Source organism: Triticum dicoccoides, chromosome 2B (assembly GCF_002162155.2).
Source record: "Triticum dicoccoides isolate Atlit2015 ecotype Zavitan chromosome 2B, WEW_v2.0, whole genome shotgun sequence".
In the NCBI taxonomy this organism is placed as follows: domain Eukaryota; kingdom Viridiplantae; phylum Streptophyta; class Magnoliopsida; order Poales; family Poaceae; genus Triticum; species Triticum dicoccoides.
In genome coordinates, this window is record NC_041383.1 from 5,403,576 (window position 1) to 5,421,226 (window position 17,651).

Consider the following 17,651-nt stretch of genomic DNA (forward strand, 5'->3'; position numbering starts at 1 on the left):
CTCTGCAATACAATGATCTTTTAAGTGAATCCAGCTTTTTTGAAAATATCTTGGAAACTCGGGAGGTGAAAGTAAAAAATAGATGGACACAGAACTCTAGAAAGACCCATGAGGAAAGGGTGAATCAGAAAACCGAGACCTTGGAAAAGGAAGGGAATAAAGCAGATGTGCTCTGCTCCATGCAGAGTTGGAAAGTTATCATGAAGGACCCCATCATCCATGGCTACCAGGCCAGGACGGATCTATGCAAACTTTGGATCGGGCAAGTACCCTTGAGTGACGAGCCAATTTAGTTGCCCTTGGGTAACCGAGCAACTTTTCCAGTCTCCCTCGAGGGGGGCATTGGGGCGATTCAACGAGTTGGGGCCGTTTGTCATTGTTATGGAGCTCTGAAAGCGACGATGGAGGGAGAAGTTATGCAAAGACAAAGGAGAGCCAGGGGGTGAGGGACAAGTTATATATATGCAACAATTGGACCTCTTTTAGACGGGACGTTTGAGTCCTTGGTGTTTAACCCGCCTGTTTCCAGGCATCGTGTCTTACATGGGTACGTGAATCGAGGGAAAGAAATTAAATAGATGCCACCAAAAGTGGGGCGTGGGACCCCCTACAACTCCCCTAATTGGGCATGTCAAAGTATGGGGTTTGAAAATTTCCAGAAATTGTTGAAGGTCCTCGGAAGGCGTATGCACCTCGCCTACAAGGAATCAACTTTGGCATAGAAGACCTCGGACCTAGAGTCCTCGGACAAGAGTCTGCTCAGAAAAAATTGGAATATCAAGAACTAGCCTACAAAGGTGAAGACCTGAAGTTGAAGCTGTTCTGAGGAGTAGATCAATGTCCTCGGCTTGAAGATTAGTTCATGGGCTACTGATAGTGTCCTCAATTAGGGGTACTCACCACGTCAGCCTACCACCATGGGCCGACCCAATGACCCACCAACAACTGAAGAATGGGCCATGTTCAGCCTGGCCCCACTCAAGATATGATCTTCCGAAGACTTGCGTGCACTTTAAGGCATTTTCAAATATTCGACATGTTTATCTCTAGATGCAACCGAACATGTGTAACCTTAGGTACCCCCCGGCCCCTATATAAGCCGAGGAGTTTTGTCCGTAGAGGAAATTCTATTAGACTCATTCATACGATCTCGAGGTAAATCACATGTACTTTGTACTCATCCACAAAATATATACAAGAGCAGGAGTAGGGCATTACCTCTTCGAGAGGGCCCGAACCTGGGTAAACAATGTGTCCCTATTCTTCCTGTTACCATCTAGCCAAGACCACCAACTCGGTACCCCCTACCCGAGAACTATCAGATTTTGCTCTAACCCTCCCCCCTTCCTAGAGTGATCTGTTAAGCGGATCCAACTCTTCGAAGTTTTTTTTTCGAAAACCCGAGAGGTAAAATGGAAAACGTAGAGACAAAAAATTGCTCATGTAGCTAAACATGTGGGTCATGGAGATGCGCAAGGAGGCCCCTTAGTTGTTTAGTCTGGTGTGCCATAAGCCATGCTTCTCGAAAAAACAAAGACAGAAGAAAAACAATCTCTAGTTTAATAACACCATCCAACGAGCTCCGCTCTATACTCATTCCCCATAGTATAGGTGCTTCACCATGCTTGATGCACTAGGAGGGCTTCAATGTTGAGCCCCAACTCAAGGTCCATGGTGGAAGAAAAATTTCCAAAAATGATGCGAGGAGAAGCAGGGGAGGAGAGCACTAAATGTAGGAGCGTCGGTGTATGTGCCAGGTGGGGCGACAAAAAGTATGATTGTGTAGGAACTTGTGAGGAGGCGATTTTTCCTTTTGGCGCGCAAGAAAGCGGGTGATTTCTCTGTACGATCAGTCGCCCAATATGAATTGTTTTCCTTAGATCTCTCCACATAAATGCTAGTGTAATACTAGTGAGGAAAATACCCCCACTGTCCCAAATTAAGTGATCCGATTTTGCACTAACTTTAGTACAATGTTAGTACAAAGTTGAGTCACTTATTTTGGGATGGAGGTAGTAGCTAGATTTTATTTCGAAAATGCATAGGAGCTCTCGGGTGCTACACACACACTAGGAGCTCCTAATCCGTGTCCGGCTTTATTTTATCTTTTATGCGCTATGTCTATATAACATGTAGTAGGAACTTGTTGAAACGTTTGCGTTCATGGACGCGTAAAAAAAGACAGATCATGTGCCACATCATGTCTTGTGCTGCTGCGAATGTCACTGTGTTCCTCCATTTTGAAAATTATAGTCCATTTCAAAAGCAAGCAAGTCGTTGTAGTATAGTGGTAAGTATTCCCGCCTGTCACGCGGGTGACCCGGGTTCGATCCCCGGCAACGGCGCTTTTTTCATTTTTCGGCCCACTTACATCGGGCCCATTTGCATACGATGGGGTTGTTATCCTGGGCCGAAATACAGAAAAACGGGGGCTGCTGTCTCTTCGCATCCTGGGCCGAAATACAGAAAAATGGGGCTACTGTTTCTTTCGGCCGAAAAAGGGCCCCTTTTTTTCTGGCCCATTTTAAAAGCAAGCAAGTCGTTGTGACGAACATGGCACTGATTTCCTGGGCCAATTTTTTTTTAAATCTGTGATTTGGGTTTTGTAGCAGCCAAATGCAAGCACATGGCGGGATCTACTCTATTCCAGCTGCTGGAATAGTGGTTCATATAGATAGCAAGGAGGTACTTATTAAGGCGGTGGCCCAAGCTCTGCCGGTTTACTCTATGGCCTGCTTCAGACTTCCCTGTGGCCTGTGTGACAACATCACAAAAATTATACGCCAGTTCTGGTGGGGTAGCAAGGCAGGCAGAAGAAAACCCAGCTGGGTGGCGTGGGATGTCATGACGAGGCCAAAACACTTGGGCGGCCTGGGTTTTCGTGATATGGAAATTTTCAACCTTGCGCTCCTTGCGAGGCAAGCCTGGAGAGTACTTACAGAACCTGACTCCTCAAGCGCCAGAATATTAAAGGCGACATACTTTCATGAGAACACTTTGCTCGAAGCTCAACTTGGCGGGAGGCCGTCTCAGATTTGGAGGGCGGTTTTGGATGGACGGGACATGCTTAAGCTTGGGATCATACGTCGCATTGGGAATGGGCAAACCACGCGTATTTGGAGTCACAACTGGCTTCCAAGACAAGGCATGATGAGGCCGATCACATCAAGGATCCCAATGCCTCCGACGATGGTCTCGGAGCTGATTACAGTTGCTACTGCCACTTGGAATGAAGCACTAGTCCGGGCGATATTTTTGCCAATTGGTGCTGAGGCAATAATGAGCATACCACTTTGTACAAGAAACATTCCTGACTTCTGGGCATGGAGTGTGGATTCTCAGTTCGATCGGCCTACAGGTTGATCATACATACAAAGATCGCTAGGGAGTCATGGATAGACGAGGAGGAGGGAACCTCGGCTACTAGGTATGATAGTAGTTCATGGTCGTCGATTTGGGCAACCAATCTACCCCCAAAGATCAAACAGTTTCTGTGGAGACCAGCAAGAAGTTCGATCCCGACTGCAGACGTTCTTGTACACAGAAACATGAGTGTCTCTGCAGCTTGCAGACTATGAGGCACACCGGACTCTTGGCGGCATACGATGTTGGACTGCACTAATGCACGATGCATCTGGGCTCTTTCTAACGGGGATTTACTTGACAAAGTGAGCCAATACAGCAATGATGATCCGAGGCAGTGGTTGTTTGCCCAGAATGAGGCACTAAACGAGCAACAGTTCATGATGTTGGCATGCACACTATGGGCTATTTGGAGTGCGAAAAGGAAAGCGGTCTATGAGGATATAGAGCATAATTGGTTCGCTACCAACATTTGGCATTGTCATATTTGGCAAGCCAACATTTGGCAAAATCAAAAGTTGCCAACATTTGGCAACTTTTTGTGAGATTGTCAACGAGAATTGGCAAGCAACCAATCTCTAGCCAATATTTGGCAGTTGCCAAAATTTGGCATGCCAACTTTTGGCATCAAACCAATTATGCTCATACATCAATCTCCAATGTCTACACATATGTTCATACAACGATATATTTCAGAGTTTCAGACTCAGAAAAAGGCTCCAACAGAGAGACCGTCCGACCAGGTGAATCAGAGACCCAAGCAATGGCTTAAGCCGCCACGTAATATGTCAAAGATCAATGTGGATGCAGCAGTTGCAGAAAGGCGCGGCGTGGGAACCATTGCAGATATAGCAAGAGATGAGAATGGATCGTTCTTGGGGGCGTCTACACTTGGCTTCACGGCGATCACCAACCCGACCACCCTAGAAGCTTTGGCAGTGAGGGAGGCACTAGCATTATCGGAAGATCTGCATTTGCAGTCAATACATGTTGCCTCCGATTGCAAGGAGGTGATAGATAGCATCAAGGAGAAGAACAGAGCGGAATATGGAGCGATAGTGCATGAAATCATAGCCTACTCTAGCAGTTTTTATTCTTGTAATTTCGTTCATGAATTTAGGAGCTCCAATGTGGAGGCTCACAATTTAGCAAAGCATGCTTTGAAACTTGGGGTCGGCCGCCGTGTGTGGTTAGGTCACCCTGGAAACCTCTCTTTCGTCCCGGTTCAACTGGTGACGACGTAATAAAGCTTTGCGAATTGTCTCAAAAAAATATAGATAGTTGCAAAAGAATTATACGTAATGCATGCAATATAAACACAAATTTATTGGCACCGGTGCGACTGCATGTGATCGTGAACTTTATGGAAACGCTCCTCTCCTTTCCTTTGAGACGCTGCTCATCATGCTATTCATCCTCTATCGCCAAATTATGTCTTCGGTTCGGAGCCTGGAGGGATGAGCACTTTGCCTTAGCCGCCGTGGAGGGAAGGAAAAGAGTAAGGCCTCCTTTGGTTTGAAGGAATTTTGTAGGAATTTTATAGGATAGGATTTTGATAGAAAAAATTCCTTTAGAGCCTTTTGGTTTGTAGGAATGAAATCCTATGCCCATGAAGGAATTCTTCCTATCCTCCACATTTCATAGGAAAGTAAACATTAGCCTACACTCAATGGAGAAAATCCTATGATGTGAATCAAAGGACATCCCTTTTCCTATTCCCACTCATAGGATTTGAGATGCATGTCATCTCATTTCCTATGACTTTCCTATCTCTATGATTTTCCTACCATATGAACCAAAAGAGGCCTAAGGCATTTTCAGTGCAAGGGTAGAAACTGAAAAATCAACTTTAAGAATAGATTAGTTTGTTTTGAATAATCTCGCATCCATGGTGGTTAGTAGCCTTGTAATTTCTTGTGCAACAAAATTACTAGTGCAACAAAATTGAATCGGACCCTTGTAATTTCTTGTTGCATACGCTCCATGGATAACATTTTCCATCATATATATTACCCACCTCCTACACGGTTATCAAGTCACTACGTACGTATGCTGGCAAATAGGAAGTGTCACTGTTACCCATCATGGTTTTCTTGCCTGCTATCTGTGTTTCCGTGTTCTCACTGCTGCCGATGGCGCCTTGCCACTACGTACGTATGCTGGCAAATTTGTACGTGTTTGTCACAACCAGTTGCTATTCTACCTAGGCTGCACTCTGTTAAGTGCAATCAATCACATAGTACATATGTACTCGCTGAAGCTGATTTCTTTTTTTCTTTTTTTCTTTTTGATATTTCTCTGAAGCAGAGATGCACTACTAATTTTTTGGATTGAATATTTATTTTGATTCCTAACATACCTGCATGCTCATCCTCGAGCTCTCGGATCCATCCTCCCTATGGACTGGGCCGAAGCCTCTGCAACTTCCGTCTCCACCGAACAAATCTGCTGGTCGAATCTTTCCGCACGGGATTGATTCTGCTCGATCTCCGCAGGCGGCGGCGCCACAGGACAATGGAGGGGCTCCATAGAGACGCCACTATCAAGCACGCTCCTTAAGCACCATAAATCTGCCAAGCAAGCTGTCGAAACTGCAGATCGACACGATGGAATCTACCCCCTCCGTCCCATAATATAAGAGCATTTTTGATACTATCGTAGTGTCAAGAACGCTTTTATATTATGGGACGGAGGGAGTACAAAGAAGAGAAAAGAAAAACCGAGAAAGACCTTTCGTACCTCTTGATCGGTTGCATGAGGAGCTCCATGCCCACCGGTAGATCTTGCCTCCCCAGAAGAATCGATTTTGCACACGCCCGACACTCTATCTAATTGAAGAATCCAGCAGCGTGAGGTAGGAGACGACAATACTGACCCAGCCCCCCGCCAGCTGCCACCACATCCTGTTATTTAATCTGTCGCCGGTAGAAGATAACGAAAAGCAACTTTCCTGATCCACGGATCGGCAAGAGGACCGACGTCCTGAGCCACGGCTCGACTAGCTGCCGTCGACCACCGCGTGTCCTCCGTCTTCGTCTTGGCCCACAGCTCAGATGTATTTTATTGTTTTCTTTCTTTTCTAGCGCTCGTGTCTCCGTCGCAGCTAATAATGGCATCACATCGGCAGAGGCAACTAAAGCACCCAGATAAAGAACTCATGTGTGCTCGCGAGCAGAAACACCGCGTCCCTCCATTTGCCACTTCTTCACCAGCCGGCCTGGATGCATGGCCGGCAACCAAATAATTGCGCATGGTTGGCAATCACTCTCTGCAAGACTAAAATGACATAGTATGTTAATTCTTTCTATTTTCTTATCTTAATGATTAGTAGTAGAGCGTATGCCCTTCATTACGTCAGAAGAACATCTAACCATACGTTTGTGTGCGTGCGTGCGTACGTATGTGTGTTGGCATCTTGTTCAGTAGAGGAGGAAAATTTCCTTCTGCACAACCGCGTATAAAAAGCCTTCCATCGCTCCACCAGTACCACCAACCAAAATAACACATCTGAGGTTAGCTCCAAGCCCAATGACGACTCACTTTGCAGTAGCTCTCCTGACAAGCCTCCTTGCTCTTGCAACTCTTGCAAGCTGCAACGTAGAAGGTAAGTAGGTACATGCCCATGGTCATATATTTGCAACTCTAGTTTCCAAGAATACTTACGCTAGTTTGTAAGAGATCTGAAGGCGACATCCTCTATGCGCAAAGGCAGGCGTGGGAGGACCCTAGCAACGTGCTGCAAAGCTGGGATCCAACCCTTCCCGATCCCTGCACCTGGTTTCATGTCTTTTGCTCGAGCGATGGTTCCGTTGTCCGTGTGTAAGTTCACTTTTCTCTCTCTTCTCCCCGGCCTCCTTGTTTAAAGGATATATCTATAAACATGCCTATGGCTATTTGTTTCCGTTGTGTGCGTGCGCGCAGGGATTTGGGCAAGGCGGGCATCTCAGGCCCCCTGATTCCGGAGCTGGGAGGTCTTCTGCATCTTCAGTATCTGTAAGAAGAACTGCAACCTTGCTGCCAAGCAGAGACATTGCTGTTGCACGTACACTACACCAGGGATTGACCTCCTCATCTTTGCATGTAGTGAGCTGTATGCAAATAACATCACCGGATCGATACCAGCGACCTTGGGCAACCTGACAAGCCTGATCACTCTTCATCTCTATGACAACCTTCTCACTGGAGCCATACCGGCCTCACTAGGGGCCGTCCGGACGCTGCGTTATCTGTATGAGTTCTGGTCACATTACAAGTTTACACAAAGATGAAGAAATGATATTTAGCATTCATTGCATCATTGTATGTGAAACCACCAATACAGACAAGGTGCAATCTTCTAGGTACAAAATGACAAGTTTTGTTTCTTCCTCGCAGGCGGCTGAACGAGAATATGCTGACTGGCACAGTTCCGCCCGAGATTCTCTCTCTTGTTCTTGTGGGGAACTTGGCTGAACTGTGAGTAGTGCAGCTCATTTCAAACACCACATTACTTTTTTACTAATGTTTCTATTTATTCCCGGTCAGTTGAACTGAGACACCATATTTCTTATTCATTATCTTGTAGAAATGTTGCCAAAAACAGTCTGGAAGGCACTGTCAGATCATCTCAACGGCAGAGAGGTATATAAGCATATATGCACTCGTGTATTTATTTGTGGCCGGGACAAGGCTGATGGTACCTCGCTACCAATAATGCATGATAGCACCACTAAAAAAATGATAAGAAAATCTGCATATTTGCATGTAGACACTACTGTACAATGATCTTTGCATTGCAATAAATTTTATTGTAAAAGATATCATGTACTAGGTGATACATAAAGCATAAACTCTTCTCCCCACCAAAAAAGGATAAATTGTTCCATAAATATTAGTGGTAGGCCCAATATCTCTTCATAGCAAAAAAAAAAAGATCTTCTCATACTATTGAATGTGTAAACTAAATTTGTATCTGAAATTTTCTGACATGGCATATGAAGTTTAGGCTAAAATTTTGAAAATAGATCGGAAATAACATTTGGTAGTGCTCTTGGGCGATGTTGCCCTCGTTTTGCGATCTACACCTTTGATGGTTTAGGCTTTCCATGTGGTTATTCCTTTTGTATATGCATTTATTTGTGTGTTCACAGAAATAATTGCTCACTTGGCATCCTTGCAGTGGCTTTCATCATCCAGGATACACTCAAGACTACAAGCTAACCAGGATCTAGAAATAATGGAACTGGAAGCACAAATTGAAAAGATTAGTCTTTTACAGCTGTTAGCCGTAGGGACAGCTAAAGTTTATAGACCTAATTATATCCCATTATTTAAAGAGGAACCCATGAGGTTACCTCTGTCCCCGCAAAATGAAATGAGTATGAACATATGAACCAGTACAACTTTGTTTATGCATGAACATATGAAGTGAGTATATGCAATGACATACTCAGTGTGGGCTGCACGGGGGTCGGTCAATCCTCTCACCTCGCATGGCCATTCATCTCTCCAGCTCGACGTGCGTGATGTTGAAATTTTGGGGAAGATGCAGATATCATGGGGAAAGCGGGTTCAGGATAGACCACCCAAAACTTTAGGATTCTTTTAATAGGTTCATTCGTGTTTCTTTTTCCTATCAATTTCTCACTATGGGTGTTATGTTTATTTTTTAGGTGGCACACCCTATAAATATTCGGTGGTTCCACTTTCGATACCATTTGAAAGAATTATGAAGACCCACATTCATTGAATCCATGGAAAATCAAGCAAACTAGAATATGAGGACGCAACATGCTGAATAAAAAAATGACTATGCAATTGTAAAGGCAGGTTGAATGGGTCGTAAAATCAGGGTTGAATAATCAACAAGGAAGACCTATGGGTCAAAAACAGCACCATCGAAATTGCTCGCCGGATCAGAGCTACGATGGCGGGGATTCTGAGCTTCTGCGTGGCAGCTTTGCGGCAAGTAGGGGTCTGCGACCTAGAGAAATGAGAGGAGAACAGTGGGTTTAGGGATGGGATCGTGGAGTTGGTCTAGGGGCGTGGGTGTCGTGGCACGTGGGGCACGTCGGGAGGTTGGGAGTGACCCTCACGTGTAGGTGTCATGCGTCGGTGGGAGAGAGAAGGAAGGGACTGCGGGGTGAGGCTGAGCCACGGCCGGCTGGCCTGCACACATATGGGTGAGGCTTAGTTGTCGGTTGCTCGGGGTTAGCTGGGCTGGGTAGGTTAGGTCTGTGTTTTGTTTTATTTTATTCAAGAGGCATAGTTGTACCTCTCACGGAAGGAAATATGTGCCTCCACAAGAAGCAAAACCATGCCTCTCGCGGGGAAAAAAGAAAACATGTTTTTGGTGCAAATATATTTAAAATTTTCTCTAGAACTTAGAAATACCAAAAAGCTAAAAAAAACAACCAAAATACGAAAACGCATATTGAAAAATAAAAATAAATAAAATCCCGACGGAGCGACCAACACGCGACACATGACGGGTGCTGAGAGCTCGCCATGTGACGCACTCTCAGCCACCAAAAGTGACCCTTGCTGGGCTCCCGCAATGTGTACCCGGTAACTAGCTGATCCCCTTGCTCCGGCTGCCTTGGCACCAAGCCGTCGCCCTTGCCAGGTAGACTCCTCGTCGATGTTGGCCCGATGCCAAAATGCGTTGGGCTGCTCTAGGTAGTGTTATTTTCCTAAAATGTGAAATGTTTTTATAATTCCATGCGGTGATAGTTTTTTTAGATTGGTCGAATAATATAAATACCGTGTCACCTGCAAAAAGAGAACAATTGAATAATTTTTATTTTGCACATGATTTAAATTGGACAAGATTTTACGTACATGCAGTTATGCACAAATGAATTGCCACATCCAGAGTTTATATATGTCATCAAACAGAATTATTGCACAATGGATCGTAGGAGGAATACATTCATAGACTCAGATATTTAACTAAACCTCCTTTTTACATAACCTTGCATGTTCAGCTGTTCGACAGACTAGCTAGGGAACACAAAAACTAATTCGTGGACTAAGTTGGAATTCTAGAGTAACAATGGTAGCCTTAATGCATTGGTCTTTGGTCAGACTAATATACATCCTCCAAAAAGGCACCGCCCTCGTCCCCATAATTGCGCATGCGTCGTGGTCGTGGGCTCTCAGTGTTCCTATCCGGGGCTGAAAACTCAAGATCATAGTCGTCAGTAGAATCATATGGGAGCCTTAAAGTCTCAAACTTAGAACACCTTGACATTAACTGCTGAGACGAAAACGCTTCAGGTGCGGGCAAGAGTATCCAACCACGAAGCATGTGGAAGAGAACTTGTTGACACCACAGTTTCAGATTTGTAGCTCCTCAAGCATAACCAAATGTGATATGTTAAGGCTGATCCTATCATTGATCCAAATACAATTGATGAGTCGAAGACTCTTCAACAAGACCGCCCTGTAAATAAATTAATGTATATAATTCTCATCCAAATTACTCTGATATACATGCAATATATTTGAAATGCAATATACTCGGACCGCCCGGTCGCGTCCTTCTTGGTGGCTCTGGAAAATAGCCGTGGCAGCAAACAGATCGAGAGCTTGCTCTCGGTGCCCCACGGCCCACTCTGGCGTGCTCTCCGGTGCAACATCACCGCCGAGACCCTCCACACCCGTCACGCCTCGGCCACATCGCGCCGCTTCAGCGGGATGCCATCCAGGGCATCGTCACTGCACTGGGAAAGGAGCTACCTGCAGTGGTGGCCGTCCGCGAGCACCTCTTCGCCGCCGTGTTCTTGGTCGTCGCGCGCTTTTGCTTTGGCGACGACCTCGGTGAAGGCCACGTACGCGCCATGCGTTGCGTCATACGGGACATCCAGCGGTTCGCCGAGGGAGGGGCCAAGGCCTCGCCTGGCTCCACGCGGGCCACAGTGGCGGAGTGGAGACGGCTGCGTCGGCAACTGTCCTCACACAACCGTATGGGCCAACTTTGCCCCCCTCTCGTCACCCCACGGCGAGTATTTAACTAAAAACTACCACAATTCATGGAAACGTGTCGAAAAACTACCACTTTACGATTTTATGCCAAAACTACCACTTTTGTCCTAATCTGTTGCTAAAAACTACCAAGTGTGAAAACTGCTCGCTTTGGCTCGTTTATGATAGTGTGGCCCACATGTCAGGACGGAAAAAGTCAGCAGTGTTAACTTTGCCGCCACCGTAGAAAGAGATCAAGATGGCGGCGGCCTTCACCTGAGGCGGAGAAGATGAAGTACTACGGCGGTGCGGCCGCATCTGGAGGAGACGGTGCGACTTGCAGGCGGCGCTCCGGTGCGGGCAGGGCGGCGGGGAGGTCCGGGGAGGCGGATTCGGGGCAGTGTTTGCCGGATCTGGCGACGACGAGCCTGGACGGTGATCGGGAGGCCTGCTGCCGACGAGCCCCGGAACGGCGGCCGCTCGGGGCGAGGCCATGGCGACGGGCGGCGCGGGGCGGTTCGATGGGCGGTGGGGCTGCGCCAGGGAGGCGAGGCTGCAGGATCCGGTTGCGGTGGGGTCGGCGACTGACGGCGGTGCTTCGTGACCGCTGCGGCGGGCGAGGGGAGATGAGCAGGGGCGTGGGCGCGGCGGGAGCTTGGGTCCGCCGATGGCTACGAGGACAGGCGGTCACGGGAGTTACGGCTGGCCGTGAGCGCTTCGCCACGCTGGCACCTAAACAGTGGTGTCGGGCAGTCAGATTCGGGTTTAACCCGGGCAAAGCGAGCAGTTTTCACATTTGGTAGTTTTTAGCAACAAATTAGAACAAAAATGGTAGTTTTTGGCACAAAATCGTAAAGTGATAGTTTTTTGGCACGTTTCCATGAATTGTGGTAGTTTTTGGTTAAATACTCCCGCACAGCGGGAGTGTCAACGACCATGCGACGACCGTCGTCCATACGTCGACTCGCTCATCGACCTACGCGTCCCCGATGATGACGATGGTGGTCGGCGAGCTCTTCTGAGATGACGAGTTCGTGAGCCTGCTGTCGGAGTTTCTGGGCACAGGCACGGGGATGGTCGTGGCAAGCCTCGAATCGAATGGACCCTCGCCCACCTAGTAAACGATCAAGAGGTCTAGAAAAGGCTTCGTGATGAGGTCATTGACGGCGGGGATGTGGTCACCAGCTCCGACAGAAGCCTCATCCGTGGCATGCCGTTCATGAATGCCGTGGTCCTCGAGAGCCTCCGCATGCACCCACCGGTGCCCTTCATCCAGCGCCACGTCCAGACCGAAGCCGCAAGGGAGCTCGGAGTCGTGGGAATAACCCGCGATGTGTTCGTGCAATTCCGCGCGGGAGACATTGGGAGAGACAACAAGACGTGGACGGACCCCGATGAGTTCCGGCCTGAGCGGTTCCTGCCCGGTAGTGAGGCCAAGGATGCCGGCCCTTTGCCGGGGCCCAAGGAGATCAGGATGATGCCGTTTGGCGCGGGGCATAGGTTCTGCCCGGGCGTGGGAATGGTGAACATCAAGTGTTTCTTGGCGGTGCTCGTGCGGGAGTTCGAGTGGACGCCGCCCATGGAGGGATGTGCCGGTGTCTGACCTAACATAGCTCAACGGTTTCATCAAGTTGATAAAGAAGCCGCTTTCCGCGCGTCTCACGCGCTACACTTAGTCGTCCTGAAACTAATACACACTGCTGGTAATTAAGGATGGTGGTTTATTGGTGCTTAATAAGTTTGGTGGATTGGATGATGGTTATGTTTTGAACATATAATAAGAAACCTAAAAAAATGCAGTTTACCTTCCAAGCTAATATCTATATGTGTTGCGCTCTACAAGAGGAATGAACACCGCTATGGTATGTAGTGCAACCGTTGATAGATGGTAGAACCGGATATTAATTTAACCGTGTTGGATGAGGACTCAATAATACGTTATGTGTATGAGTCATGTGTGATCCTGTTAGTGGCCGATTATGTTTTGGATTTTTGGTTGTTTCTGATATTGTTACGGATGTTTGTTATATTGCTCTAATAGAAATGGTAGTGTGCATCATACGATGCAGAGGCCATGAGTAATCTTGAAAATAACCATGCAATAGCTTAAACATAATTTCGGGCTGGGTCCATACTATTCTCGGCGCCGTTAGCTAATGGATAAGGCGACTATTGTAGGAGTCTAGTCTTTTCAATCTTTGCAAGTCAAGTGGAGATACAAGGGGCTTCACCTTTTCAAAAAAATAATAATAGAAAACTTAACCGATCCACCAGAATCATGCTAAAAATGATTACTAATATATTATTGGCTTGACAACTCACACTTAACAATTGACGTCATTGATTTATCACATCTATGCTACTAACATTTCCTTCCATATATTGGTTTGGTTCTTTTCTTCTTCTTATCTACTCCCTCCGTTCCAAATTACTCGTCGTTGAAATGGATGTATCTTAATTAACTACACCAGAACAACAAACTTGGAGATGGATTACATCACACCACAATTGTGGCTCTATGCGGGTAATAACATCATTACCCGACGCAACGCCAGCAAACTGATCCGAGACATAAAGCATGCATGCACGCAGGGCAGGTGCTCAGTTGCACAAACACATCATGAATGCAGATAAACAAGTCATGCTTGCGATTGACAATTCAAAAACTTACTGAAATCGCTTGGCATTTTTCACTCACCACTACACGCCACCAGCTAATCTCAGCTCCATCGCTTTCGTAAAATTGTTCCTACAATTTTTGCAACTCGCCGGCTTCCGAGGCTGCTTTGGCACATCGCCGAGATCTGGGTAAGTAGTTCTCTTGTGCCCCAGCCGTCGGCACACCAACAAGCATCACACTCTTGATTGCCACCTCTGCTGCTCAATTTTGATCTGCACATGAACAAAAACAAGAAACAGTCAGATCAGATCATCATACTACCAGAGTACTCCTTTTAACACATGTCCTTAATCAACATATATAATCCTCAGGGTCACTCTCACTAACCTCCTCCACTAGAGAGGATACCTTACAAAACCAACACAACACACAAGGAGACGCAAATCAGAACATAAAGCTGAACAACAGTTTAGCAAGTCAGCTAGCTTGATAGATCCATGAATTCATCATACCTTCTAGTAATTAGCTGCATTTGGAACTCCATGGCTTGAATGGATTCGTGTGCGCTGGAGCACCCCGCTGACTGGAAATGGATTTGGATACCGCAGCTAGCTGGGGAGCCACCGGCCTGCACTGAATGATTCAAGCCTCAAGGTCACCAGAGGGGAGGTGTCTGAGACACAGATCGTGCAGAGGATTCGAGAGTTGGCCCCTGGGGATTTCCAGTGGGACCTTGTCAGTCTCGTTGATAAGATGTTCAGGGTTGAATTTTCGTCCGTGGAGGATCTGCAGAGGTTGTTGAGTTTTGGGATGTGTAAGGTGCCGGGAACTGATGGCATCCTTGAGTTTTAGGAGTGGAAGCTTGTTGAGCATCAGGGCAAGCCGCTTACTCAGGCGTGGTTGCGATTTTCCGGGGCTCCCTCCAAGCCGTTGCAGGATGCTCGAGTTGTGGCCAGCATGGGCATTTTAGTGGGGATGCCTGAGCGTGTGGACATGGCGTTCACCAGAGCTCACGGGGTTGCTCGGGTTCTGGTTAGTATTCTGAACATTGAGTATGTGCCGGAAGTGGTTAAGTGGGCTTATCGAGGCAGGATTTATAATCTGGTTATTGAGTTTGAGGATGAGAGCCTTCTGGCTGCGCCGGCTCACGAGTCTGACATGGATATGCACGAGGGTGACGACGGCGCGGGAGCACAGGAGCCGCCGGTCGAGGACTCTGGATGACAGCTGTCCAAGGGGCCGGGGTCCGAGACCGCGACGACCGGGGATGGAGTAGCCCCACCCTCCTCGGTGCCTTCGACGACTCTGAGATTTGGGTCATTCGAGCCCTCTTCTGCACCCCGAGGCTGTGGAGTGATCGGGTCGAGTCCGAGGAGGCTTTTGAGCTCGCGTTGCCTGCTTTGGGGTTTGAGGATGTTGTGGATACGATTCCTGGGGATCTTGGGGTTTCATCGATCTCGGTATGGGGGGAGTAGGAGGTGAGTCGGCAGGTGGCCACTCCCTCTCGTGCTCAGCACACAGTACCCCCTCAGGAGGTGACGCAGCCTCTCGTGCCTGGCTTGTCGAGAGGAGCCCTGGGGCAGGCAGCCTCGGGTTGCTCTCATCCTGCTGAGGAAGGGGATTCGGGGCAGGTGGCTCTCGTGTCCTTTTCTTTGGTGGGAGGGGGTCTGGGGCACGGGGCCTCGGATACCTCCTCTCCCGTCGCGTCTACCTTTCGGTTGGTGCCGGCTTTGCCTTCGGGAGAGGGCTCGGGGAAGGTGGCCTCGGAGCCTTCTCCTCCTACGGCGCCTGTGGTGGTGGCTTCTTCGGTGCTGGGTGGGGAGCGAGGGCAGGCGGCCCTTGCAACGCCTCTACCACCCTTGCTACCGGACCCGTCCCGCGGGGCGCGCCAGGCGTCCGAGATCTTGGTGAGTGCCTGTCCACTTTCTGGCGAGGCTGTGGGGGAGCCCGTGCAGGTGGATCGGCCAGCTGGTTGGGGTGAGGCAGGAGGCTGGACCCCAACCGCGATCTCTCGGGAGGAGGTCATTGCGTTTGGAGGGATTCAGGATCCGATGTCTGAGGGGCGCCGGGTGAGTGGCCGTCTCCAGGCACAGCCAGATGTGGACGACATTCAGCAGCGGTGCGCTATGAGGGCGGCCAATCTTCGTGACGTGGAGGTCACTACTGGTATGTCGGTCAATACTTCTAATTCCATTCTACATTTTTGAAATGATGAGATTGTTGAAAATGCAAATCAATTAGGAGTTTCGATGGGTAGTAATGGCACTGAAATCTCTAATTCTGTTAATGATCTTCTGGATCTTGAGGCTGAGCGGGCCTTAGAGATGATTCGTAATATTGCGGCTGTTAAACCCATGAGTGATTCTGAGGTTGATGCGCTCGGGGTCAGGGTGCTCAATAATTTTTGTGCGGATCTTATGCCACCTATTACTGAGGCGGATGTAGAGGATGATTCTACTGAGATAGTTATGGCTAGCCCCTCTAAGACTGGTTGTGAGGACCGGTTGCAGAGTCAAACTGTCCCTAGACGCAAGTGGAAACGGAAGGTGTACCCGGTGTCCGCAGTGCGTAGGAGTGCTAGGATTCGTACGGCAAATAAATTCCATGATGAGCTATGAAAGGAATCTTTTGGAATAGCAGAAGTCTAAAGGACTTGGCTAAAAGAAGGTTTCTTGTTGAGGCATCTGTCGAGCATCGTTTAGATTTTATCGCTCTATCGGAGACGGGTAGAGATAACTTTGCGCCGCAATTTCTAAATACTTTGTCGGGAGGTATAGATTTTGATTGGCATTGATTGCCGCCGAGAGGGAGATCGGGTGGAATCTTACTCGGCGTTAGGTGTGAAGCGCTTGAGGTTTGTAGTGTGGTTATGGGTGACTTTGCAGTCAAGTTTTGGGTGCGTTCGAAGGAAGATTGGTTTAAATGGGCTCTGGTTGCGGTATATGGTGATGCGCAGCCCAAACTCAAGCTTGAGATCTTGGCTGATCTCGTTCGGATTTGTGGTTCTGAGGAGTTGCCTATCCTGGTGGGGGTGATTTCAATATAATTAGAAGGCGCGAGGATAAGAACAATGATAACTTTGACGACAGATAGTCGTTCATGTTCAATACTATCATTGAAAGTTTGGACCTGAGAGAAATTGAGCTCTCGGGTAGAAAATTCACCTGGGCTAACGCACTGCCAAATCCGACGTATGAGAAGTTGGATCGAGTGTTGGCCAATGTCAATTGGGAACAGAAGTTCCCTCTAGTAACAGTACGGGCCTTGTCCCGTGGAATTTCTGACCGCACGCCGTTATTTGTGGACTCTGGTGAGGCCACCCACCTAGGGAACAAAAATGCGTTCTCCTTTTAGCTAGCTTGGTTTGAACGAGAAGGCTTCCTTGATCTCGTGGCCAGAGAATGGGCTAAGGATTCAGGAGGGAAGACTGCGCTTCAGCGCCGGCAGAATAAGATTAGGCATTTGAGGAGTTTCCTGCGTGGGTGGGCTAAGCATCTTAGCGGGATTTATAAGGTCGAAAAGGAAAGGCTCCTTTCCCTTATTCAGTCCTTGGATGTAAAGGCCGAAACCACGGTGTGTCGGCCGCGGAGCTTCATGCCAAGCTTGATGCGGAATTGAGGCTGAAAGAACTTCTTAGGGAAGAGGAGTTGAAGTGGGCGTTGTGAGCCAAGGTCCGGCGAGTAGTCCAGGGGGACGCGAACACTCAATTCTTTCACATGATTGC

General features: G+C 48.0%; 1 protein-coding gene, 1 non-coding gene and 1 pseudogene across 2 annotated transcripts; all 3 read left to right on the forward strand.

Annotated features, from left to right (window-relative positions):
• Positions 1-2,273: 2,273 nt before the first annotated feature.
• Positions 2,274-2,345, forward strand: TRNAD-GUC. The gene has a single exon. It is a non-coding gene; the product is annotated as a tRNA-Asp (tRNA).
• Positions 2,346-6,891: 4,546 nt separating this feature from the next.
• Positions 6,892-8,652, forward strand: LOC119366770 (leucine-rich repeat protein 1-like). The gene is made up of 7 exons (XM_037632492.1): positions 6,892-6,967; positions 7,050-7,182; positions 7,285-7,356; positions 7,448-7,615; positions 7,738-7,818; positions 7,928-7,983; positions 8,522-8,652. The coding sequence occupies exons 1-7, from the start codon at positions 6,892-6,894 to the stop codon at positions 8,560-8,562; spliced, it is 627 nt and encodes a 208-aa protein (XP_037488389.1). The 3' UTR covers positions 8,563-8,652.
• A 2,199-nt stretch (positions 8,653-10,851) lies between these two features.
• On the forward strand, positions 10,852-12,983 carry LOC119360149 (annotated as a pseudogene).
• The last annotated feature ends 4,668 nt before the right edge of the window (positions 12,984-17,651 follow it).